Genomic DNA, 27,115 nt, shown 5'->3' on the forward strand with positions numbered 1-27,115 from the left:
GATATAACTATAATTCTTGCTTGATAACTCTTTGTTATATGAAATTTTACTATGTTAAAGTTAAAACCTTCCTTTTTGATTAGATAGAAAAGGGGAAATGCTGTGGGATAATGCTTTGGTACAGTGGTTTAATAAAACACTGATTGGCCAGTAGCCAGGCAGGATGTATAGGCGGCAGGGCAAGTAGACTAGGAGAATTCTGGGAAGAAGAAGAGCAGAGTCAGGAGTAGCCAGACAGACACAGAGGAAGCAAGATGACAAGGCAGAACTTAGAAAAGGTACCAAGCCACATGGCTAAACATAAATAAGAATTATGGGCTAATTTATGTGTAAGAGCTAGTCAGTAATAAGCCTGAGCTAATGGTCAAGCAGTTATAAATAATATTAAGCCTCTGAATGATTATTTTATAAGCATCTGCAGGAGTGTGGGAGGGGAGAGGGCAGGCAGGACCCAAGAAAACTTCAGATTGCATCAGTGAGCTCCAAGGATCTTCTTGTGTCCACCTCTCCCATGCTGTGATTACAAGTGTACACCAACATGCCTGGATATTCATGTGAGTGCTGGGGATTCAAACTCAAATCCTCAGCCTGGCACAACAAGCAAGAAAATTAATTTTATTCTCACTGAACTCATCAAAGTTTTACATTTATTATTTTTACATTTAGAAACTTCCGTCTCTGAGAAACACATTCCCTTTGAGAATCTCTGACCAAGGATTAATAATTTAGCTTCCTGTGAACTTTAAATTTTTCTATTGCATTTATTTGTATATTTAGTGTGTGTGTGTCACAGTGTGCCTATGTAGGGCAGAGGGAGTCTCTCTTTCCACCACATGAGTTTTGGGGATGGAACTCAGGTTATCAGCCTTTGCAGCAAGTGCCCTTACCCACTGACCCATCTTGTTGAACTTTTTTAAGTCAGTTTTCTTATGGGTGGGATAAAATGGGTCCATTTATTCATTTAATGTTTTTTGATTATCCTCTATATATATTAGCACACAGATCATGGCCATAATGAGCCATGTGAACCAAAGGACTGGCAGCACAGTCTTTCTTTCTTTCTTTCTTTCTTTCTTTCTTTCTTTCTTTCTTTCTTTCTTTCTTTCTTTCTTTCTTTCTTTCTTTCCTTCTTTCTTTCTTTCTTTCTTTCTTCCTTTTTTTTTTCTTCAGGTTATCAACTCTGAGAGGAAAGAATTAAAATACTGAAGTCTGATCATCTGGGTGAGGTAGACTAAGATGTGGGCAGGGCTGAGAGAAACAGATGATGGGCACAGCAGTTCACAACAACAGAGGGCTGAAAGTAGAACCCTGGAGCAGGCCAGGCCCCACTCAGTGTGTGGCCAGTACCAACCTGCAGCCTGGCAGGAAGGAAGGGGGTCAGATGTGATAAGCATGCCCTGGTTAGCACTGTGTGTCAATTTGGCTAAGCATGGGAGCCAGAGTTTCCCCCAAACACTGTATTTGGACTTAATGCTGCCAATTAAGGCATTTATGAGTGTAATTGATATTTATTCAATTTTTAGATTTATTTATTTGATGCGTGAGTGTTTTGCCTGCGTGAATATCTGTGTACCACATACATACCTGGTGCCCTCAGAGGTCAGAAGGTTCCCGGGACTGGAGTTTCAGATGGCTGTGAAGTACCATTTGGGTGTTGGGAACTGATCTTGAGTCCTCTGCAAGAGGAGCAGGTGCTCTTAACAGCTGAGCCATCTTTCCAGCCCTGTGATGACACTTACATCAGTACATTTGAATAAAGCACATGACACTGGTGTAAGTGCTTGGATAACCAACCAGAAGTGTGGGAGGAGAAAGTTCCTGCAAGGAGGCACCATGGCCATCTATTTTCTGGATCTTTAGTAGCCTGGAACAGACTTCCAGGATCCACATTTTGAAGAGGTAATTGCTTAACAACAACAAAAAAAAATCTCCCCTCTTCTTCCTTCCTCTGCCCCCCCATTTCCTCCCATATTCTCTCTCCTCTCCTCACTTCCCCCAACCCCTCTCTTCTTTCTCCTCACCTCTCCTCTCCCTCTCATTCCCTTCCTTCCCCCTCTTCTCTCCCCTCTCCTCTTCACCATCCCTCTCTCCTTGCTCTATTAAAGAGCTACCAAGGATCTTCCCTGGTCCCTCTCTGATTTTTCTGGTTTCCAGCTAATGTCTACCACCTGAAGTCAATTGAAAGGGAACCCGGGACGTTGACCACAGAGGCCAGCAGTCCCAAGGGCAGGGGCACAGCAGGCATCTGGTCTGGAGGGTCAATTCAGGATTTCCAAACATCAAGAGGAACTTTCCCAAGAGACATTTGCACAATACAACCCTAAAGTGTTAGGTACTCCCAGTTTGGGAACTTTTTGTCTCGGGTGGTGAGGAGGAAGTGGTCCAGCACAGTCACACCTTTCTCATTAGCCCCTCTGGGGTCTCTCCCTCACCTTCCCCTGTATGTCTCTGTAGTAGTTCCCCAGGCACTGGAAATTCTCTACAGAGGGAGCAGGGTTCTTCACACAGCTGTGCCTCTGTACACAGCTCTCCATCTGCCTGTTTTGTCCTTTGCCCTGTCCATTAGCAAAGCTTTGTTGATCCTTTCCACACTCACATGCCACACGCTTTGTGACGTCTGTGAAGTCTATTATTTGGTGGCCCCAGAGACCTCCCCCGGCTTTTCTCTGTTTCTGTTCTGTGGTTTTGTTATTGCACATTGCACAAGGACTCCCGCGGTCTATACACAGACCCACTTGCCCTCTGCACCATCCGCATCCCAGAGCAGGGGTGACAAATGACCCTTGTGCCTCTCTCTCCTCAGTCCATCTCAGACCTAAACAGGTGGCGCTAGAACACACGTGGCCTGCGAAAGAAGCTCTCGGGTGTCTCACGGACGACTTGCTCTTTGTGGAAGAGCGGGAAAGGGCAATGCTTTTCCAAGATCATTTCTGACTATGTTGGCATCTAGGCATATCGTGCATTCTGAGACAGTCTAGAAAATGTACTGGAAAATATTTTGTTGGCAGTTACCTGGTATCAGCCTTACACATGCCAACCCACAGCATGTCCAAATAACCATGGACAGTATTCTTAAGCTGACTCAGTCATAGCAAAGAGCAATTCAGCAGAGGGACAAGGCTCTGTTGTGTGGGTCCCGGTGCCGGGACAAGCTGTTCTGAAACCTTTTCAAAACTTCTGTGTCCCTTGTATACCAGAGACTCATTTCATGGAGCACTGTTAAGGGAAGGACTGCATTTGACACACGGGTGTTTATGTGTGCTTTGGGGGGCGAGGACGCCGGGGGTGGGGTGGGGGCTGAAGGAACAGAAACGTGTTTATTTAGTACATCGTGTAGTGTATTATTTTACTATACGCTGGGGAGGAAGGGTTTATTTCATCTTAGAGGTTGCAGCCCACCCCAGAGGGAAGCCAGGACAGGAGCTCCAGCATGAACTTGAAGCAGAAACCATGGATGATGCTGGCTCAGGTTCAGGCTCATGCTTAGCAAACTGTTTTCTTTCTTTGCGACAGGGTCCCACTGTGTAACCCTGGCAGGCCTCAGACTCACAGAGATCCACCTGGCCCGGCCTCATGAGTGCTGAAATTAAAAGCATGTGCTACTACACTTCTTTTCTTCTTTTTCTTAAAAAAAAAATGTATTTATCAATCCTTTGTGAATTTCATTCCATGTATTTTTATCATAGCCACTCTGACACTTAATCCTAATTCCTCCTAGATTTATGCCCACCTCCTTATCTCCCAGCTTCGTGTCTCCATCTTCTTCTTCTCCTCCTCTTCCTCCTTTAAAAAACAAACAAACAATCAATCCATTGAGTCTAATTGTGCTTCTCCTAGCTGCCCATATAATCCTGATCGTGGGACCATCCACCAGATGGCCACTCTAACAAGGGCCACATCCTTAAGTAAAACTGATTCTCCCTCCACTAGAATCCACCTGACCATCGCTTCTCAGTTAAGGGTGAGTGCTCGTGAACCCTTTCCTTCTCTATGAATACTGATGTAGTTTGTGTTTTCTTTTTAATAAACAATAATGTCCAATTTTCAAATCAGTTTCCAGAATCTCCCCAAGAAAAAAAAGTAGACTTTCTACCCCACATAAATGCTGAAAGGTTGCATTTCAACCCAAAAATTCAGGACAAACTGGTAATATTCACCAAGAATGAGCCTCCTACAGATTGCTTAGGAAAGTTGGGAGCAGAAAAGGATGGCCAACACAGTTACATGCGGAGGAAAGGGATCGCCATCAAGCATGATCTCACAGTATTATTTACCTTTGCGCCACTTCACGCAATTTAAAGCCTGCAAAATGCTAGTTGGCAGACATTTATTTAGCGACTTGTGAGCAGGAGGCAGAGATGACTGATTTAAAAAAAAAAAAAACTTTGTGAGGAAAGATCTGCTTGGCAGGCATGGCAGATTGGAAGAAATGGTAGCATTTGAGGTGTGATGATGCCAGGATTCAATGGGTAGAGATGGGAGAGAAGTGGTTTTAGACTCATGTGATCATGTAGATCACCCTCAGCAAACAGAGACTTTGTCTGTGGGAGCAGATTCATTGGGACAAGCAACCAGAAAGATGGCTTTCAGAATACAGCTTATTAGAATATAGCTTACATCATGAGATTTGAAGGTTTCTATGGTTTTAGTCAGAAAGACATTTGAGAGTCTGACTAAAGACAGGAATGTTCAGGCTGGGCTTGGCAGCCGTGATTCTGGGGGAAGGCAATATAATAAATGGATTTAAGGATTTAAAGAGAGTTTGAAGGCAGATAACTCTTTTGTGCTTTTAATTTTTCTTCTCTAACACACTGCTTAGGCTTAATGAGACCTCAAACATTAATAAACACAAGCTTCGCAGCCATACCCCGATAGGAATTCCAACCACGCCTCCATGTTCATGCATGCCCGGCGGGACACTTAGTCATCTCTACCTAGTCATTTCCGGGCCATATGTCCTGCGTGACCCATGCCCTATGGTTACATGGTCAAGTAGCCAGCGCGGATGTGACCACGTGATCTATGTGCATGCGTGGAACAGCCACGTGGGCCTGTGTGTGCAGGTGCGTCCCGGCCTTTATAAGGCGGGTCCCATGTTCCTCCAGCCTCTTTCTCACACATGTCCTTCCACAGGCCTGATCACGTCTATCCCTTTTGCTTTGTCTTGATGAAACTCTTGTTAGTGGATTCTGTCGTGTGTTGTGACTTTTCCTTGGGGGCAAGAGCACTGAAAAAAAAAAACAAAACCATATCACACCCTCCTCTCAGGATGTATGCTTCCTGGCTGCATCACGAGATAACCTCTACTATCCTGATACCTGCTGCTTCTTGCAGGCAGCTGACTTGAAGTTTTTGCCCCTGCTAATGAAACTTGAGTGTTGCACTGTGAAGTGTCTATGAGTGCTGCCTAAAAAGTGCAATGCGAGTTTGAGTCGTAAAATGTTTGATACTCTTTAACAACTCAGTGGCTGGGAACTTGTGTCAAGAAACAAGATGGCCACAAGGATTTATCTATTAAAAATTTCATCTCTGGCCGGGCGGTGGTGGCGCACGCCTTTAATCCCAGCACTCGGGAGGCAGAGCCAGGCGGATCTCTGTGAGTTCGAGGCCAGCCTGGGCTACCAAGTGAGTCTCAGGAAAGGCGCAAAGCTACACAGAGAAACCCTGTCTCGAAAAACCAAAAAAAAAAAAAAAAAAAAAAAAAAAAAAAAAAAAAAAAAAAAAATTTCATCTCTGAACTGTATAGAAAGCTAAACAATTGGAAATAGCCTAGCCATCTGAGAAGGGGGAAACGTACGTCATTCAGCCAATGAAAATTTCATAGAGGAGTATTTGATAATGTGGGGAAATGCTATGATACCAAGTTAAGTTAAGGAACAGATCGTAAACAGCATGACTTCACTACAATTAAAAGACAATTCATAGAAAGAGAGCCTTAGGGTTCTTTAGATGATGGACATTATGAGTGACTTTGATCTCATCCGTTGGCCTTTCTTTTATTATTGTTTTGCTAAAACTACCTTTATGCAACACAGGTAAAGTACAGTTCAGAACTATTCCTAGTGATTTGGAGTGAGTCTGACTTCAGAGTCTAGATTTGAATGAGGTGGTAGGCACAGATTAACTCCAGGTTCCTTCACAACTCTAAGACATCATACCCCATTATCCTTAGCTTTCAGTGACCTCCAAGCACCAGGTGTGGGATGTGTCCAGTCATCTATCACAAGAAAAGTGATTTTTCAATCCCATGCCTGCCTCTCCTGAAGGGAAAGGGGCATTTCTCATGCATGATTCATCTTACATCTTTTATATTTATTGGGAACAGTCTAGTTTGGAGTGACAAATGTAGGTGAGAAATGAGCATCAAATAAATGAATTTTGAAAAAGAATATTGCTAAGTTCATTGGGCAAAAAAAAATGGAAATTAATATGAACTCTCAAACTATAAGATTCAGAGGTAGATTCCTTTGGGGAGGAGCAGGATTTACAGTTTACTTCGTGCCACCTCCCCAAAATCTGTCTCCCCCCACATAACTTTCATTTCAATTGTCTGCTTTTTCTAGTTACTAGAGCCTCAAGGGCACATCTTCCTGGTGTCAGCCTCCACTGAGGGTAATCATTCCTTGTCAAGCGTTTCACAAAAGTCCTAGGATTTCTTTTCTTGGCTCCTATTTATAGTATTAGGACCAGGACTTAGAAGATACCAGGTATCTGCCCTCCTCCCAAGGTTGCCAGTGGTTATGGTGGAGTGTCTCAATTGTGAGGCTTCCCATGAAAAAACCACCTGAACCAAGAGCAAGGGTACAGGTGCTTATCCAAAGGAAAATCAGGTGATGCCACTAGGAAAGGATGACGTTGCTGTGGGATATTTGTTTAACTATGTAAAGATGTGCTGCATTTGTTTAACTATGCAAAGATGTGTTGCATTTGTTTAACTATGTAAAGATGTGTTGCAGTTTTACCTTGCCTGTCTAAGGCACCTGATTGACCTAATAAAAAGTTGAACAGCCAATAGCAAGGGAGGAGGTATAGGTGGGACTTCTGGGTAGGGAGAGTAAGTAGGAGGAGGAATTTAGGCTCAGGGAATAAAGAAAGAGACACCAGGGAGATGCCAGGGGCCAGTCAGCCAGATACAGAGGAAGCAGGAAAGTAAGAACTATAGAATTAAAGAAAGGTCAAAAGCCCTGAGGCAAAATATAGATGAACAGAAACAGGTTAAATTAAGTTTAAAGAGCTAGTGGAACAAGCCTAAACTAAGGCCGAGCATTTATAACTAATAGTAAGTCTCCGTGTCTTTGGGAGCTAGCTGGCAGCCCAAAGAGAATTCCAACTGCAGAACATGGATTCTATGGAGAAAAATGGCAGCTGTGCTCCCGTATTCGGCCCTAGCACTTTGCACCATGCATGCCATTTTCTGATGAAAATGTATGGAATTAATGAAGGAACAAAGCAAACTTCTACCTTTTCATCAAACAAAAACTTAAATTTCACATGAGAAAACTCATGTTTCCTCCCTCCTCACCTCCTCTCTGTCTCTGTCTCAGTCTCTCTGTCTCTCTCTGTCTCTGTCTCTGTCTCTCTCTCCTCTCCTCTCCTCTCCTCTCTGACACTATCTCACCCTCCAGTCCAGGCTTCAGGCTGGACTCAAACACACACTCCTCCTGCCTCAGCCTTTCCAATGCTAGTATGATAGACACGACTCGCCATGCCCTATATATTCATAGAAATTTGAACACAGTGAGAGGGAATCAGTTCTCCTCCTATATAAAAGGAAATACATATTCGTTTTCTGAGTCCTGTGAGGATGTGTATTGGGTTAACACAAACAAGCACAGCCCTGCTCTGGCCCATGTGCTATCATCATCTTAGTTACACTTGATCTTTGAAAGATGACTGTACATTTCTGTGTTTAGTATGTGGAAGCGATCCAACTCAACCTTGGATTATTTGATTGTAAAACCCTTTTGCCAGAAAAGGCCAGAGCAGTAGAAATTCTATTACATGCTGCTCTGCTAGTAAGATAAAGGAAAGATACAAGAGGTGGATTTTTCTTTTTTAGGTTTCCTTATAGTTGGATTTTAATATTATGTTGTTGTTGGTGGTTTTTTTTTTTACAAATTTGATACAAGCACACAAAGTATTTAAACAGTATAAAGGAGTATGTCTTCCTTTATGAAAACAACAGCTGCTGATTATATTTTGTGTATCTTTCAAGAGCTCTGCAAAACAAATATAAAGAAGGATTGTACTTATTACTACAACCTCCATTCCCTTTTCTATCTTTCTTGCATCTTGCTTTTTTCCCCACTTGGCAATAGGTCCCAGAGTCTGTCCTGTACTAAAACAGAAATTCTATTGTGGAGATATGCCAGATATACCATAATTGCCTTAACCACTTATATACTGATGAATAGTTAACTGATGCAGTCTTTTTAGTATGTGTGTGTGAGTGTGTGTGTGTGTGTGTGTGTGTGTGTGGTGTGCAAGCATACCAGGGCATATGTTTGTTGGATTCAGTTTGCTCCTTTAATCTTTATGTGGGCTCTGGGGGTAGAACTTTAGCTCCCAGGCTTGTGAGGCAAACACCTTTACCCACCGAGCCAACTCACTCTTCTGGCGCTTACTCTCACACTGGTAAGGCCTTTCTGCTTCCCCTTTTGTGAGGAGCTTCCCAGTGGATAAGCCACAATAATGGCAAGGTGCCACTTTGTATTCCCAGTCAAGTTCCAAATGCCCTCATTTACACTCTCCTTGCTCCCGGAGGACAGTATTATATTCTTGCCTCTCACCATTGCTACTGCTGAGAGTAGATGTTGAAGCTCTGGGTCTAACTTGGTTTAAATGAACTCTTCTCCCAGGCACCAGCTGACCTCTGGCTTGACCACTGTACTGTGTGTATTGAATGATAGGCTAGGTAGAACAGACCTGGAAAAGCTTCCAGAACAGGGCCTGCAGGAGAGGCCTCCATATAAACTGGGCCAGCAGAGCTGGGCACTAGACTTTGACTTGGGGCACCCAGTTCTTCTCTCAGAAGAGAAGTCTTGGAAGTTACCACCTCAGTCAACAAAGCAGCTTAGTTTGGGGTACTTTGACATCTTGGGCATGTGTTGAAGGTCTTTTATGAGAGAAGAGGGCTTGCTAAGTGCTCTGCTAAGTGGCTTCTCCACAGTAGAAAACCAGCATACAACATATACTTAACCTGTAAGAATTCGACATGAGTACTTAGGGAAAAAAGAGAAAGAATTAAAGTATTATAAGGAATGCCTTACAAGTCACCCAATGAGTCAGAGATGAGCAGTAGATACAGCCATACTTGAGATCAGCCTCACTTGTGGGTTGAAATCTTTAGAAAGATTGGAAAAGTGATTGCAAAGGTTTGACTCCCCAAAATGAGCCCTTCGTTTCTGCCAGAAGTATGAGAGTGTTCACAGAAAAAGGCAAGGAGCTGGTGCATTGAGGATAATGAACAAAGCTTTGGGGCATCTGAGGAAACAGTGTTTGGCATTATCTGCATTAAACTATATACTTGGGATGTGCTTGCTTTTGAACTTGAAGAATTTTCAAGGTTACTATTGACAATATATGAATTCCACCCTTAGAAACCCACTTTTACCATGATTCACATTAGATCTGAACCCTTCTGTATCTCACCTGAGCTTGCCTGAGGTTCACAGAGGTAAAGTGAATGCCAAGATTCATAAACTGAAAATAAATAGCCAGTGTCGAGTTCAAAGCCATGAGGTTGGCACAGTCTGAGAATTCAGCCAATGCCCTTCATGGCTTACTTATTCACAGCTCTGTCATCTCATACCTGGGAGCATGAGATAGGGCTAGGTGGCTGGCAGACTTCTTTTACCGGGACTCTGGTATTTTCCAGAACAATCAGAGAAAACCAGGACAGATCAAGGCAACCCATGTTGGTTGGTTAACCTTTGGAGGTTTTGAAAGGCCTTGAGTTCCACTATTTTGATTTTTTTTTAATTCTAGATCCTTCATCTGATATTTTGTGACTGATCCTGAGTTCCAGCCCTAGAATAAAGCCCCAAATGTTCAATTGTATCTTGGATACATACGTAAATCCTCTTAGATCTAAGACCAGTCCATCTGCAATGAACTTTGAGTCCTCAAAGTCTTTATTGAAGTTATGAACTCTGAAAACTAAGTTGTTAATAGTGCAAAGGTCACATGCTTCACAAACTCGTTTTACCATTTCCTGGAGATTACGAACTGCAATGATGTAAGTGAAACCAGCGACGGATTGAGTTGCGATGGCTTTTCCCACCAGAGGAGCAATTGAATCAGGAAAGAAATAAAGTGATAGACAGAAAGCTCTCCAAAGAAGCAATACAAATGGCCAAAACACACACACACACACACACACACACACACACACACACACACACACACACAAAGACATTTAACATCAATAATCGGGGCGGGAGGGTTAAAGGAAACAACACAAGAGACCACTTTATGTTCATTGGAGGTACACTTTGTTTTAAGGTAGACAATGATGAATAAGACCTGGAGAAATCAGAACCCTCCTACACTGGCTGATGGGATTCTGGTTCAACCACCTTGAGAAACAGTCTGGCAGTCCCTGAAATGGTTAAACACAGACATTATGCTCCTCCAGCAGGCTGTCTATCAGGAAACATTTCAGGTCTGAGAGTAAACTCCTGTTGTTAGAGGTATACCAAAATAAAAATCATAAAACAATTTCCTTTAAATCATCAAAGACTTAAAAATTGGTGTGTTTTCTACAGACACCTAAATTTTTCCTTCTTTTATGCAGAATTACTTTTCTATAAATATATGCAAGTTAATGATCATTTTATTCCACTTCAAATATTTCCAACATAGTGCATGCAGAGAGGCAGGACAGGAGGCTTGCCTAGCAGTGATGAGTGTTGACTGAGGAGCCTGACTCCGAGTTGGAATCTTGGTGTGTCCTTTACTTAGTCCCTTAACCTTTTCTTACCTCATTTCCTCCTTCATGAAGTGGGAAAGCAACATCACCTGTAGAGTGCTTTAAATTCCCTAATAAATATAAAGCACTGCCTTAGTTAAGATTTCTACTGCTGTGAAGAGACACCATGACCACAGGAACTCCTGTAAAGGAAAACCTTTCATTGGAGCTGGCTTATAGCTTCAGAGGTTTGATCTATTATCATCATGGCGGGTGGCATGCAAGCAGACATGGTGCTGGAGAAGGAGCTGAGAACTCTACATTTTGATCCCCAGGCAGCCCAAGCAACTCTGAGTCACACTGAGCATAGCTTGAGCAAAGAAGTCCTCAAAGCCCACCTCCACAGTGACACACTTCCTCCAACAAGGCCACACAAACTCCAACAAAGCCACACCTCTAACAGTGCCACTCTCTTTGGGGGCCACTTTCTCTCAACCACCAACGCACTTTCAATAGCGCCCAGTGCTCTGGCCATCAGCTCCACTATCTGGATTGCCAACTCTGCATTAGGCCTAAGCCAGCAAACACTAACAACTTCCTGTCACAAATATATACCACCTGGGGAAATTGTACCAGTAAAAAAAAAACAGGAGCACTGGAGCCTTGGCAAGTTCCCTCTGGGGCTCTTTCAACACTTTATGGTGCAATAACACCTCAGAAAAGAATGACTGCTACAGATGCCCCCACTCCCCTTCAGCCTATAAAGTTTATTCTTACTAAACATGGGTTAAGACCGTGGATTATATTAGAAGTTTGTGGCACAAATGTCATGGGCATGACCAAACATTTTCTGATTGGACTTAAGACCTGCTCTACATGATGGAAGCTATACCTAGCACTGTTCTTGGGGCCAAGAACCTTTGGCTAGACAGTACAAGAGAAGAGCCTATTATTATTGTTCTGCTAAATGGATATAGTATTAAAGTGACTCCTAATGACATATTTTAGCCATACCTATAGGTTAGGGTATCTCTCAACCTTCATTAGAGAAGCTTCTTCTTTTTTTTTTTTTTTTTTTGCTTTTTCGAGACAGGGTTTCTTTGTGTAGCTTTGTACTTTCCTGGACCTCCCTTTGTAGCCCAGGCTGGCTACAAACAGAGATCCAACTGCCTCTGCCTCCCAAGTGCTGGGATTAAAGGCGTGTGCCACCACTGCTTCTTCTTGTAGTAGATGATAACTGGTCAATGTGGAGAGTACAAGAGTCTGGAGAGTGCTCATCCCCAAATGGGATGTCCACATCACATTCCTCTGTGCAAGGCTCAGGGATTTTCACAGAAAAGGGGATGATAAGAGCCACGGGCAGTATATGACCACAAGGAAATGGTATTTTCAAGACACAATGCAGCAGTTGCTCATATGAACTCACAGTGGTTAGAATAGCATGCACAAGACTCGTGAGAGCTCAAGCCAGAGAAAAATGATTATGAAGCCCCGCCTCTAACTGAGGAACTATTGGCAATTGTTAGCTGCTAAGAGAGAGTCAGTTTTCTTTAAAGTTGTGACCTGGTTAAGTCAACCAAGCTCCATGGTAGACCTCAAACCCCAGAGTATTTGAGCAGCACAAGTTAGTATTTTTTTTTTTTCAACACAGGATATGAAGGTGGGGAGGGAGGTGGGAGTGGATCTGGGAGGGGATGGAGAAGATAGGATGAATATTATCAAGATACCTTGTATGAAATTCTCAATGAATTAATAAAAGTTTATTTAAAAAAAAAAAAACAGAAATAACTTTGGTTCCTAGCCCAGCAAAATGTGAATGGTGACTCTCCCAGAAGAAAAAGCAAAAGAAAAGGTCTACGTTCTCATTCTAAGCCTTGAATACCTGGGTGTCCTCAGGGACCATGCAAACAAAACTGTGAGCAGTGCAGGTGTAGCAGAGTGGAGATAACAGCTTGCTCGAGAAGCAGAAGCAAGTTATTGGTTGAGCCTTTAACGAGTGGAGGTTGTACTTGATCCGATGAAGATTTGGTGGGTTGCTCGTCATTACCAGAATGTCCCAAGGGAAGCAGAAGGGCCATTCAGCTGTGGCAGCTGGAGCGAAGGTGAGGGCAGAGGCCTCCCAGAGTCCCTGCTGGGCCCTTTGTACCTGGGCAGTACAAACTCAGGGAAGTTGACCACTTAGAGCTCTTAGGATTGTCTGCCAAGGGGACCAATTAGCATCCTACTCATTTCCAATATGTATCAGATACCTATGTATATTAGAAAGAGTGGTCTAAAACAGCATTTATAATCTCTGTTTATATAGGTCATGACTTAGCTGGGCCCCCATGCCTCAAAGCTATAGGTGTCTCACTCAGGGGACAGATATTGCATTTAATGACCTGGTGGCATGTGACTCTTCATCCCAGGGACCGACTAAAGGAAGATTATTTCCAAACTCACGTGTGTGGCTATTGACCAGCCTTGGGCATCACTGGTTCTAAGTACAGGCATCTGTTTCCTTCCTGTGGGCGTTTACCCACCAACCCCACACCTCCCCAGAGTTTTCTTGAGTGTGAGCAGCAGGAAATATTAGTTAAAAGGATTTATATTGCTGAGAATATTGTGGAGATAGATAGAAAATAAAGGATAGCCTCGAGAGGGCCTGGAACCTTTTCCAACAGGCCCTGACTGTCTCTGCCCCAGGGTATTTATAGAGACGCCAAGGGGTGGAGCAAAAGACCTCCTCCCCCAGCACAGCCAAGTGCAGACCATCTCAGACACCTGTACTCAGGCCCATGGTCCTAATCATCCTCTATGCGGACCTGCTGGGTAAAGCCACGAGGAACCCGAAAACGGGCTCCCACACCTTCCCAAGTGGATCTAATTCCAGGGCAGCTCAGAACACAGCAGCCAGAGGACGAGGTGCTGAGTGAGGTGGAGAGGCAGCCAGGAGAGGGACAACAGGGCAATAGGAAGCCTGTCTTTTGTGACCTGATCATGTCATATTACCATCCTTCGAAAGCCAGTCAGCAATCTAGCCCATTCCCAAGGTGAGACAGCAGGAAATGGGGACAATATGAGTTACCTCAGGGGCTGTCCCATAGTCACAGCTTTGTGTCCTTCCTCATCTCTGGCACCAATCCCAGAAAGCAGTTCTCAGGGTTAAAAGTTCCTGGCAGCAATTGCCTCCTCTCAAAAATTAAAGACAGCTGACTATGGCCTATAATGTATCATTCTTGAACTGTTCTGTGCTTGATACATTAAGTCAGAAACTCAACTCATTGCTAGAGTTTTTGCTGTTTCAGGAAATGTTTTGTTGGCCAGTGAGATGTCTCAGTAGACAAAGGCCAAAACCAACAATCTAAATTCAATCCCAGGAACTTGCATGGTAGGAGAGGATCAACTTCTGCCAATGGTCCTCTGACCTCCACGTGTGTGTGTGTGTGTATGTGTGTGTGTGTGTGTGTGTGTGTGTGTGTGTGTGTGTGTGTGTGTGTATCCCCCAGACACATGCAAAGTAAAATCTAAGACAGGAGAAAAATCAGAGAAGGGCTGGATAGATGGCTCAGCAGTTAAGAACATGTATTGTTCTTACAGAGGACCCCAGCTCCATTTCCAGCACCCCACATTGGGTGACTCACAACCACCTGTAACTCCAGTTCTAGGGAGATCTAATAACACCGGCCTCCTCGGGCACTAGCAATTATGGACACATGTATAACATAACTTAAAAATAACAAAAGTAGCTGGATGTAGTGGCGCACGCCTTTGACCTCAGCACTCAGGAGGCAGAGGCAGGTAGATCTCTATGAGTTCAAGGCCATAGAGAGAACCTGTCTCAAATAACTAAAAATCATCAAAATAATAAACCTTTTATAAAAAGAAAAAAGATGTTATAGAATAGTGAATATTAATTTAAAGATGGGTCATGTTTGTGAATGTTATATTAAAAATAGCACAGAAGCTGGGCAGTGGTGGTACATGCCTTTAAGCCCAGCACTCAGGAGGCAGAGGCAGGCAAATCTCAGAGTTCAAGTCCAGCCTTGTCTACAGAGCGAGTTCCAGGATGGCCAGGACTACACAGAGAAACCCTGTCTTGAAAAAAACAAAATCAAACAAAAAAAAAATTCAAAAAACAAAAACATAGCACAGAAAACTGAAGAAATTCTTCCACTATTCAAAAGCAATTGTTGACTGTTATTGTTGTTGGGGGGGCAGAGGAGGGGCATGCAGAAGCCAGGATTTGCATATGCTGATCCAGCCCTTTACAACTGAACTATATATACCTCCAGTCCACAAAGCTAACACTCAGGAAAGAAGTTGTCCATGACATTGATGAACGTGTGAAGCTCTAGCCGAGCGGAAGGTGGACGAAGGTTCACTTTAGTGAGTATAATTTATATAGAGTGGGAAATAGTTCCATTGACCTGCTGATAATAAATTATTGGGGGGAGCAGGAGTAGATCAGGGCACATTCCCATTTGTTAAATCATGTTTGAATTACACCTCTCAGCTGGCTATGGATTCAAGAAATTGCCAGAAATTAGGGAAAACGTATCAACTGGCTATGTTGCATTTACAATAATGTAAGTATCTGACAGAATTAGTAAATGACTACACATATGTCTGTTTACCCCATTGACTCCACGATTGACTGGATATGGCAGAGAGCTTGAGGCAATGATAATTGGGGGGAACTTTTGAGCATGGTGAAGTCCTGAGGACTTGATGGTGCAGATGTTGGGGGAACTTTCTAGTATTAGGGAAGGAAAACACAACAAAACAAAACATTTGTGTCTACTCTCTTAGGTTTAGAGGGTGGGTCTTAGAGTCAAACTAGCTAGAGACAGAATAATAAGTTCAAAGGTTTATCTCACATGAATGTAGGGAGAAGGTCTTCCTAGAAGATAAGAGACTTTCCCAGTAGCCATTAGGTGGGAGAACTTCTATGTTGTATTAAATTGAGGGGGAAGCTGGTTGAAGGTCTCTTTAGTAAGGCTTACTTGTGCAGATTTATTTTGGTGCCAGTTTTGCATCATTAGTGTTGGGGCGCCCTTATTCCCACGGTGCACAAGACGGGTGGGGGAGACCTTCACAAGTAAAAATGTGTGACCTGTGCAAAAGGCAATGTCTTCACTGCCTGTAGCAGCAAGGGAAAGGGGGCTGACAGTTCACACAAAACCAGCCTAAAGCTACTTGCTTGACGTCCTGAAAACGTCTCTATCATAGAGGGTCTGCACATTTTAAGGAGGAGTCAAGCCATCTATATTCTAGACCTTAAGCTGACTTTGACCTGGCCCTAGGTCCTCCTGGGGCTGTGGTCCCTGCCCACTGTCAGGGAACAGAGAAGGGAAGAAAACGTTATAAAGGTGGGTCGTCTGCTTCCAAGCCTAGGATTCTTTTGGTATGTCCTGTATGTAACCTTTTAGAGGATCTGGCCTACCTTGGTGCCATCTCTCAGAGAAGAGCCATTTCTGGGCCACCACTCATGGAAGCAAACCACCCCACTGGCCTCTAATTCCATTTTCACCTCATTGTTTCTCAGGGTGTCATGACAGTCATGTTTGCAACGGGAGGAAAAGCCTTATTCTTTTACTAACTGGTGAAGTTTAGTAGATTAAACATATAGAGTTCTCCTCAAAATCTGTAGCATTCTTCAAAAGCAAGAATGATAATAGCAATGTGGAATGTTTGTAATGCCACAGGAATTGCTGCAATATGAGTATAAGAAACCTGAATAGAGACATGTGGCAGAGGAAACCTGCTCTTCTTAGATGCATGTTCAATTTACTATACCATTACAATTACTAATATTTTCAATCAGATGTGCTTTACAATTTGATATTGTGAAAATGGCTACGTTACCAAAAATGACATATTAATTTAATGCAATCTTCATTAAACTTTCAATAGTATTCTTCATAGAACTAGAAAAAGAGATCTCAAAATTCATATGGGATCTCAGAAGATGCCAAGCAGCAAAAGCAGAGAATGCTGGAAGTATAATATACACCACTCTCAAATGATGCCACAGAGCTATAGTAATGCCACCAGCATAAAGACGACACATGGGTCATTGAAATAGAGCTGGGGAAAAATATCAACCTATACAATTGCAGCCATCAGTTTTTTAACAGAAACATTAAAACATACAATTGGAGAAAAGACAGTCTCTTCCACACTCACTTCTGTAAGATGAATTGCTAAATGGTCTTGTTAATAAAAATAAATAAATAAATAAATAAATAAATAAATAAATAAATAAATAAATAAATAAACCACAGCCAGATATTGGGGTTAAAACTGAGAGAACAGAGGATTAAGACAAGCCACCACCAACCTCACCTCACCAACTCCTCAGCTTCCAGAGAGACCCACTTCCTGTACACCCACGCCTATATGCCTTTCTGTTCTGCCATCTCATTTCCTCTCTTCTCCCAGCTACATCACTTCCTCTTTCTGTCAGTACAGACCTCCAGACCTCTATGGCTAGTGCTGGGATTAAAGGTATATGCCACCATGCCTGGCTCTGTTCCCAGTGTGGCCTTGAACTCACAGAGAGCTGGATGGATCTCTGCCTCCCGAATACTAGGATTAAAGGCATGTGCTACCATTGCCTGACCTCTGTGTTTACTACAGTGGCTGGCTTTTTCCTCTGATCCTCAGATAAGCTTTATTAGGGTACACAATATATGGGAGGACACAATATATCACCACATACTTCAAAATCCCTGTCTCACAGAAGCCTACTCAAAAGGGGTCAGTGGTCTTAAGACCCAAGCCCTGAAGTTGTCACAGGGAAACAGGAAGAACACTTGAAGATTCAGGCATAGGCAAAGACTTTCTGAAAACGACTTTCTAGCCTCAGGAAATAACTCCAAGAATTGACAAGTGCAATCGCATGGAATTAAAAGACTTCTGAACAGCAAAAAAGAGGCCACCTAGAAAATGGTAAGAAATCATTGCCAATGTAACATCTACTGAGAATTAATATCTAGACTCTATAAAGAACTCAAAAAGTTAAATATAAAAAGCACTCATTAACAAATGGGCCAGTGAATTGAGGAGACAGTTCTCACAAGAAGAAATACAAGTGTCCAGTAAAGACTTCGTGGGGTTGGGGTCGGGGTGGTGTTCAACATCTTTAGCCATTGGGAAAATGCAAACTCCATCCCACCCCAGTCAGAAGGGGCATCATCACGTAAGCCAATGACAACAAAAACTGGTGAGAGTGTGAGGAGGGGCCCTCACTGACTGCTAATGGAGAAATAAACTGGTCAACCACTGTGAAATTGGTGAGAAGGGTCCTCCAAAAACAAAAAGTGGGCCTACTGTATTATCCAGATATACCATGCCTACATCCTTACCTGACGAACTATAAGCAAGCCTGCTGTAGAGATATTTGCTTATTGCTACATTATTCATAATAGCCAAGATACAGAACCAGACTAGATGCCCATTAACAGTTGAATGGATAAAGAAAATTGGTGTGTCTAGACAATGGAATTTTATTCAGATATAAGAAAGAATTTATGTCACTTGAAGAAAAATGAATGAAATTGGTGATCATAATTTTAAACAAGATAAGTCAGAACTAGATAAACTAGAATCACATTTTTTCTCTCATATGCTAATCTATATTTTAAAATATTATGTTTTTTAACTTTAATTTAAAATTATATATATACGTATATATACACATATGTGTGTATATATATGTATATATACACACACATATACACAAAATTATGTATATACATATATACACATATATATGTATGTGTATACACAGACACACAGACACACACACACACACACACACACACACACATATATATAGTGAAAGCAGAAGAGGAACCATTTGAGGGAAGAGGGAACATGGGGAATATGAACTAGGTATACATAGGCAGTATGGCCATTTTCACAATCTTAGTTCTCCCTATCCATGAGCATGGGAGCCCTTCCCATTGTCTGGTGGCTTCAGGTTTTTCCTTCACCGTTTTAACTTCTCATTATAGGGGTCTTTCACTTCCTTGGTTGCATTTATTTTTTGGTGTATAATGTGAAACATCTTAATGAAATCTATTATTTTGTATACTGACTAAAACTTAATTTAAAAAATTCTAAAAGCACATAATGACAATATTTTAACAACATTAATGGATTTTTGTACTTACTGTTCCCTTTTCCCTATACTCACCACCATTCAAGCAAGAACATTCTGGTCTCAGAATAGTAAACAGAGAGAGCAGCGTCAACTTGTGATGGTGTTATAAATCTAAAAACTCTGAGGGTGCAGACTAAACAAAGCATTTGGAGAAAGAGAACCCAGCCTAATGAAAAAGTCCTCCATGATAATTAGAGCTAAATGACCTTGCAGAGGAACGCCAGGGTGAGAGTCAGGAATGCGTGCATTTGTAAGCACTCTAGGGGATTTCTGCACGCACTAGCACTACGGTTGGAGAGCCGTGGCTACCTTTGTGGTTCCCAGCCGGCTGTACTGCAGAACCATTCCAGGGTGTGCCGTATCCACCCAGGGAGCTGCACATCTGGGGGAAGGCAAAGTCTAGGCAGCAGGGTTGTTTGGGTTCTTTGCTTGTTTGTTTTACGCTTCTCAGGCCATCACAATGACCAGCACACTGTATTCCTGGGAATTAACCTCATCAGTGTCCACCTTGCTCATACTCCCCCATCTACATCCCCCTCGTTGGTCCTCTCCTTTCCTAATGGCCATTCTGCGTTCACGCCTTCAGTCCCAGCACTGGAAGGCAGATGCGGGAGGATCTTTATGAGTTCGAGGCCTGGTCTACACAGCTAGTTCCAGGACAGCCAAAGCTACACAAAGAAACCCTGTCTTAAAAAAAAAAAAAAAAAAAAAAAAAAGAAAACTGGAGACATAAATTACTAGAATAGTATTTATTCAGTGTTCCCTCCCACGCACATAGTGATCTCTTTCTCCCGTACTTCTGGATGTACTATAAAAACAGGGTGTGGAGGAGCTACAGGGAGGGCAGAGGTCTTCCGAGTGTGGTCCTTGGTCAGTCTCACTTGTGTAACTTGGGAAATTGCTGGAAATGTAGATCCATTCTCCTCCTCTCCACCTGCTAGATGAGACCCCCAGGCAGTCAGTGGTTGGGGAGGAGCAGGGACCCGCAGTTTACCAAGTCCTCCTTGTGGGGACCCAGACTAACTCCCAAGAACCAATAATTCTCTAAAAGAAAAATTGTAAAGTGCTGATACTCCATCCTTTTTTTATTTAATTAGGTGCACCGTTCCTTAGATTAGTGAGTGGTTCTCAACCTTCCTACTGCTGTGGCCCTTTAATGCAGTTCCTCATGTTGTGGTCACCACCAACAATACAATTACTTTGTTGCTACTTCATACCTGTATTTTGCTACCATTGTGAATCATAATGTAAATATCTGATATGCAGGATATTTGATCTAGAACCTCTAAAGTGGTCATGATCCACAGGTTGAGAACCACTGCCCTAGATAATCATAATATACACAAAATTATGCACAAAATTTGAGAGCCCATGAGTCTTCAAAGAACTTCCCCAATCCAGGGCAAATTTGTCTGTCTCTAAACTAAAAGCGCATAAAGAAATGTGTGTTTTGATGAGGACAACACAGGATTCTGTAACTAGTTGGATTTTAAGGTTTATGCAAATTTATGATTAGTGACATTGATAACAGTTTTGACCACTATTTATGTTTCTATTTGGCATTTTTTTTGTTATGAAATGGTCTTGTATACCCAGACTGTTCTCAAACTCAAGATTCTCCTGCCTTTCAAGTGCTAGGATTTCAGGCAATAGTATCCAATCTTTGAGAGAACAAGTATATCTCTATGACTATAGTTGTATTTTTAATATTCAGTGATAGAAATGTTTCATGAAAACCAAGAATTTGATAACGTTTTAAGTGACTATGAGTTCTTCTTCCATAGCACCTAAAAGCATTTAGATAATACTAGTGCATATGTAGAACTATTTTTTTTTTTAAAGAAAATGTGTAGGATTTATATAACTTTTATGAAGCTTTCAGGAGCCTGAATGCCTATGAGATGTGGATCATTATTAATATTATTTGTGTGTCAAAGTGAGATAGTGCTTGTCATGTTGGTGAAAGCCCACAGACTTAGCACTTGTGAGATATAGGCAGGAAGATTGGGAGTTCAAGGCCAGCTTTGGCTCACAGTGTGATTGAGGCCAGCCTGACTGACATTCTATCCTTCCATCATGCAAGACAAATTTCTTTTTTCACACTTTAATTTCTTCAAAAGCCATGTTTTGACCTATCTGCTCAATTTTAGTCTAAATGGTACTCCTCTCCCCCTTTTTTCTTCCTTTCTTTAAACTATGATTACTAAAAATTTACATTTAACACATTATTTAAATAAACCAATAGTTGAATGACTTAATAACTTAAATTGAGTTGGATACTTTTCCCATCATTTAGATTTCTAAGTATCATGAACTAAGTGTCATGCCACTTTGCTAAACATCTTTTCAAAGAATCTGTTTAAAGCTGAGAAATTCAGTCATTGAATGAGCTGAAGTCATTGGTTTACCTGACACTAGACAAATGCAGCTGTCGTTTTCATTGAACTTTCTTGAAACTTGAAATTTCTATAATGACCTGTTTGTATTATATGTAGCATGTGATCATACTAAAAAGTGTACTTGTTTTGTTTTGTTTTTACATTGTGTGTGTGTGTGTGCGCGCGCGCCCGCTCATGTGCACTTAACACTATATATATGTAAAGACCCAAGGACAACTTGGAGTAGTTGATTCTAGCCTCCACCATATGGGCTCTGGGGATCAAACTGTGGCTTGCTTTGCATCAATTGCCTTTACCCACTCAGCCATCTCTGTAGATTAATACAAAGACTACACAATACCTTTGGACTGGATTCTACCTGAGAAATGGGAGAAGAACATTCCTTTTGCCTGGGTTATATATACTACTTTCTCTTGAGGCAGCTGTTGAGTGGCCGGGTCTGTTATTGGTGTACTATGTCTAGTTTTTCTCTGTAGACTGTGCTGAATACCTGTAGTGACAGGCTGGGTTTCTTCAGAAAGGAGACCCAGGAACATGAGTACAGGAAATGAACATATCGAACAGCCCAAGGCAGCCTCAGCTGCCAGTCAGTAGGTGGCATGTCACCCCTATTACAGCCTCCTTGTACCCTTGGAAACTCAGATCAAATACGAATGTTTTCAAAGTCTGCAGCCATTGCCCTGGTTTCTAGGTTTTTGTTCTTGTACTTCCTATGTTCCTCCAAATATCCATTTATTCCCATCTCTGTGGCCCAAATAGGTCTTAAACTTTCCATCCTCCCTCTTCAGTCTCTCAAGTAGCTGGAAGGACAAGCCTGTGGCACCAGACCCAACTAGACCAGTTCTTAAGACATTTTCCTAGGTGCTGGAGAAATGGCTAGCAGTTAAAGTGTAAATGGCCCGGAGTTCAGACTCCCCTGAGACCCAGGGAAATAATGGGTGGGGATGGTGGTCTACCTGTAATTCCAATTTTGGTGTGCAGGAATGGATTTCCAGAGCAAGCTGGCTATCAAGGCTGAATTGGTGAATTCTACGTCTGGTTGAGAAACTCTAATTTAAAGAATAAGGTGGAAGAGCAATTGAGAAAGATTCTCTATATTAACCTTGAGCCTCCGCATGCACGTGTGCACACATGAAACATGCATACACACCACATGCACATATCCACATATCGTGAGAAGAAGAAAAAAGATATTTCCTTGGGCACGCACACACACACACACACACACACACACACACACACACACACACACACTTCCCTCACCAGACTTTGGATACCTTAGGACAGAAAATTCTCACCGTTGCACCTCAGAAGTGTCCCACAGACCCCCTGAAGACCTGCCACCCAGCTAACACACGTGCTGGGCACGATGGGAAAACACACACATTCATGTCGCTGCCTGATCGGAACAGCGTGTTCTCTATTCCAACCTCCTCTCTTCTTCTGTTTCATCTTCTAAAGTCAGCAGTGCCGAGCTTTGTAATCTGCTGAACGTACCATATGATTTCATGCATCTCTCTGCCTTTAATTTCTAAAATTTTCATACCACCCACTTTGGAGAAGGGAGGGCTCACACAGCCCTACCAGTTCTTCAAGTCCCGGGTCATTTTTCCTTGGAGTTTCCCCAAGGAAACCTTGGCAATTTGTCTGTACTGTCCTTCCTGTGTGTTCCCACAGGACCAGCCAACAGACAAATATAAGTGAAGAAATGTTGCTATCTCTTGAAGGGAAAAAGACTGTTGTTGCCTCTCAGATGGATTTTCAAATGCTGTTATTTTTTAAAAGGATTTTTATTAGCATTATTAGTATCATTTCACTTATGCATATGTGGTGGGGGCTGCTCAATGAGGTGAGAGGAGAACACGAGATTCCCTGGAGCTGGAGTCACCTACAGATCCATGTTTTCAGGAACAAATGCTCTTAATTAGAAGCTCCAGTTTACAAAACTCCAACTTGGAAATTATTGTAAATATTTAATGGGGGTAGGATGTAAACAGCCATCAGCAGACCCCACACCATGACAGAAGCCCACAGCCTTCCAAAGTAGTTTTGACAAGTCTGTGCTTTAAGTCAAAGAACAACAGATAAGGCATGCTCTATCACTTTCAACCTGTTCCAAACATATGTTAGCTGAAGTGACCAGAGAGGATCCATTTCTTTCAGTGGATTATAAGCATCTTGCCTGGCTGTTGCCTGCTTCCGGGAAGCCTGTTCAGAAGCCACAGGACAGGACTACTTTATGAATGGAATGCTACCTATATTTGTATGAGGAGTTTCAACAATTCAGTTTTTCCCCAAACACTAATGCATTACAGCCACTAGGGGGCAGCCCGATTGAATTCCTTTGTCATGACCATGCATGGGTGGTGCCTCCTTGTTAGATCCTCAACTAAAACACGTTGAGTACCCCTAAAATATGTTGAGGAGCCTGTGGCATAAATACTCACCTACTGGAATTCTTTGTGTATCCCCTGGTGGTTTGGAGGAATTGACTGATTACAACGTTTCTAAACAATAAAAGGATCAGCTAGCCAGCGCCATCTTTTTAGGTTACTCAAGCCTCACCAGTTTCTAGAAAGAAAAGAAAATGGGCAAACTGGGCCCCTCCAGTGGGTGAATGTTGTGGGTGGTATCGAGAACACAGAACAGAACACAGTCTTGGAAAGGATGTTCGCACGGGAGCTGTGAAAATGTGCTCATCTGCCAGATAATCCGATGCAAACCTTCACTGCCCACAGAGTCTCTCCAGAACATTGACCGTAACTTAAGCTCTGGCTACCCTTCTTTTCTCAACAGAACTTCTGTCTTATAGGAGAAAAAAAGGAGCGAGATGAAAAGGAATTCAAGGCCTTGCCTTAAAGACAGACTTTGGAAAGTAAGTTTCGTCCTTCCTTCCTTCCTTCCTTCCTTCCTTCCTTCCTTCCTTCCTTCCTTCCTTTCTTTCTTTCTTTCTTTTTTAAAGTAAGTTGCCACTAACTTACTAACCAATAATCTATGACCTTAAAGGGTCATAACCACCTCTTGAATCCAAGGGAGCTGAGACCTCCAATACTACATCTTCTGAAGATTAACAAAATGTATGTTCAAAAGCAGTACTTGAAAATTGATTGACTCTTCAGGGGAAAACTTAGGTTATCATGGGGTGTCAAAATGGTTGCCCTAGCCATCTTAGTGACTTAGGTGTCAGATCATTTGAGGAGTCCTGGATTTGAGTCCCAACCCTGCTCCTAACTAGGGATCAAAGTCCAGTTATTTTCTTTTTCTGAGCGTCAGATGTACACTGCTAGAGATAGAAAAACTAGGTAAATGATCTCGTACATCTAGGACAACGAAGATTTCTTTTCCAGGAAGTAGCCTTTAGGATTTACCTTAACTTCCATCTTTGTCTGAAGAACTCAGAAATTTCTTTATGAAATAGGAAACACACACACACACACACACACACACACACACACACACAACTGTCACACAAATTGCATGATTTCTCAGTCTGCACTTTATTTACCTTCTCTTAGGGCAAGACTAACAAGATCCAAGCAAGATACAGTTGAATCTGGTATAAAAGGATTTTCCCCCAATGGAATACCGGCAGGATGTTGCTGTTTAAACCTCATATATAATAAATTAATATCTGCTACCTTGTGTATAGAACAGGGTCTCAAGCCCAAGTGTCTGTCACTTTGCCATGAAGGGTGCTTGCAATTTCCTCAAAATGAATAAAAAATGAGTAGACCGGCCCTCCAGACTACGGACACACAGGCTGCCTTTTAAAGTATGACCCTTGGGGCTGTTGTTCTTTGCCATTTTCCCGTGCAGAAGGGACATCAGTAAATAACTCATCAGACGTAAAGAAAACGGAACATCTTTTAGAAGTAAATTAGATGTGAAAGAAAAATTCCATCCCTCGCCTCTGGAGAAAACTTCTCCAGCCCTTTCACAGAAGGTGGGCTTGGAGAAGCAGGGACCCCGTGGGCCTTCTTGATTCCTCTGGGGGAGCTGTTCTACAGGCCTTTTTGTGTCCTCGGGCAAGGAGTCAGGGTCCAGGAAACTCAGCGCCTGATCCCGAATTACTCGTCCCTGACACCTGGATCCTTCCAGAGAGTGGCGTCTCACCAAACCTAAAAGCCACAATCCTCCTCAACTGGTATGGCTTCCTCCTCCCGGCCCATCCCACCCACAGAAGCGCTACTTGTAGGGAAATGTTTGGAATGAACAGCAACGTGTCAGGTCTCCCATTGCCCAGCCTCCGGGTCTGGCACTGCAGACTTGACTTTTTAGTAACATGTAACAGTAAGTCCTCTGATCTGTCTGTGCCCTGACCACGATGCCAGGCGCAAAGTGCAGTTAAATTCGCAAACTTCGGGTTTTCTATTCTTTTTGCTGTAATGATGCTGGAGGGTCACACTTTGCACTAACAGGCCAGGTTTGAATCCCCTCTCTTATAATATAATCTGGAGGAAACCCGAAGTGTCTCAATGACCCCATTTGCCAAACGGAGAGAAAAGCCAGGCCACGATGGTAGCTTATGAGGAATAAGGCAGGGTTCACGGGAGTGCAGAGTAAGCATCCATAGGTTTAAATACAGCATAGGCTCTAGGTGCTCTGAGGTCCACATCAGCTGGCCTGGTGGCCTCAAATGTGCTTGCCCTTAACTCAGTACACTCTAGGGTCTCGGAGATTCTTGTGGGATGCGAGATGGGGTGAGCTGTGAAGGATGCTCCCTCCCGGGGTCTAGAGCTTGTCCTAGACCTGAGCTGGCAGGACGCCAACGAGGAACCCGCCCTGGCGGCTGCCGGGTCCCCGGGGCTGGGCGCTGCTGGCGGAGCCGACGGGGCGGAGAGGAGAGCGGCGGGAGGAGGAGTAGGAGAAGGGGGCCGGTCAAGGGAAGTGCGACGTGTCTGAGGAGCCTTTTTATACCTCCTTCCCGGGAGCCCGGCAGCCACCGCCGCCATCCGCGTCTCTGCGCCCTGGACCCGGGCTCCGCCACAGCCGCAGCATGTCGGGGGTCAAGCAGCAGAAGACGGTAGGCTGCCAGCCGCCTGCCTGGCCGTCCCCTCCCGCCCGGCCGACCCGCAGTGGGTCCCGCCCTCTCCGGGAGGCTCTGGCGCGGGACTCGGTGCCGGGAGGGAAGACACGGGTGCCCGGTGACACGCAGGGACATGGGGCTAAGTCCGCGTTCCCCTTCCCCGGGCCACGCTCGGGGAGCCCCTCGCTGCCCGGTACCTCTTGGGAGAGCTCCAATCCCTGGGGGTCCTGTCGGCCAGAGTCCTCCCGAGCTTACGAAGTGGGTCCCAACCAGAAAACAGGACCCGACAGGAAAGTCCCTCTTCCTGCAGTCTCCGTCCACCCGCCCTGTCTCCCGCAGGACCTCCGCGAGCGCAGTGGGTGGTGGGCTGAGCATCGGCCGGGTCTGATCGCTGGCCACACGTCAGCGACAGCCACCGGGGTTCTTCTAACCTTGGGACCCTTCTTGGAGTGGACTTTAATGATAGAGTTTCACAGAGCTGCAATTATCTGGGCTAATTGGAGGATTTCATACCGGCAGGCTCTAACCCTCCAGCGTGATTCCCTCCCTATTGGCACGCGGTGGGGGGGGGGGGGGAGCTCCGTTTGATAACTAAGATAAGGGGAGGGTTTCCAGAGGCTGCAGTTTTCTCC

The 27,115-nt window shown here is 43.5% G+C and overlaps 1 protein-coding gene and 1 long non-coding RNA gene across 5 annotated transcripts in view; one reads left to right on the plus strand and one right to left on the minus strand.

The window, feature by feature from the left end:
* Nucleotides 1-1,548: 1,548 nt before the first annotated feature.
* On the minus strand, nucleotides 1,549-27,021 carry LOC143270952 (uncharacterized). The gene is made up of 3 exons (XR_013048142.1): nucleotides 26,681-27,021; nucleotides 3,731-3,783; nucleotides 1,549-1,723 (listed from the first exon to the last, which is right to left on the minus strand). It is a non-coding gene; the product is annotated as an uncharacterized LOC143270952 (long non-coding RNA).
* Nucleotides 26,305-27,115, plus strand: part of Papss2 (3'-phosphoadenosine 5'-phosphosulfate synthase 2) — a 76,489-nt gene continuing 75,678 nt past the window's right edge. The window contains exon 1 of one of the 4 annotated variants that reach the window (XM_076562296.1): nucleotides 26,305-26,480. In XM_076562296.1, the coding sequence (XP_076418411.1) occupies nucleotides 26,454-26,480 (27 nt within the window). In that variant the 5' untranslated portion in view covers nucleotides 26,305-26,453. The remainder of the gene's footprint in view (nucleotides 26,481-27,115) is intronic. The other 3 variants (XM_076562291.1, XM_015989535.3, XM_015989534.3) reach the window with 3 other exon arrangements.

Source organism: Peromyscus maniculatus, chromosome 1, assembly GCF_049852395.1.
Source record: "Peromyscus maniculatus bairdii isolate BWxNUB_F1_BW_parent chromosome 1, HU_Pman_BW_mat_3.1, whole genome shotgun sequence".
Taxonomy (NCBI): Eukaryota; Metazoa; Chordata; class Mammalia; order Rodentia; family Cricetidae; genus Peromyscus; species Peromyscus maniculatus.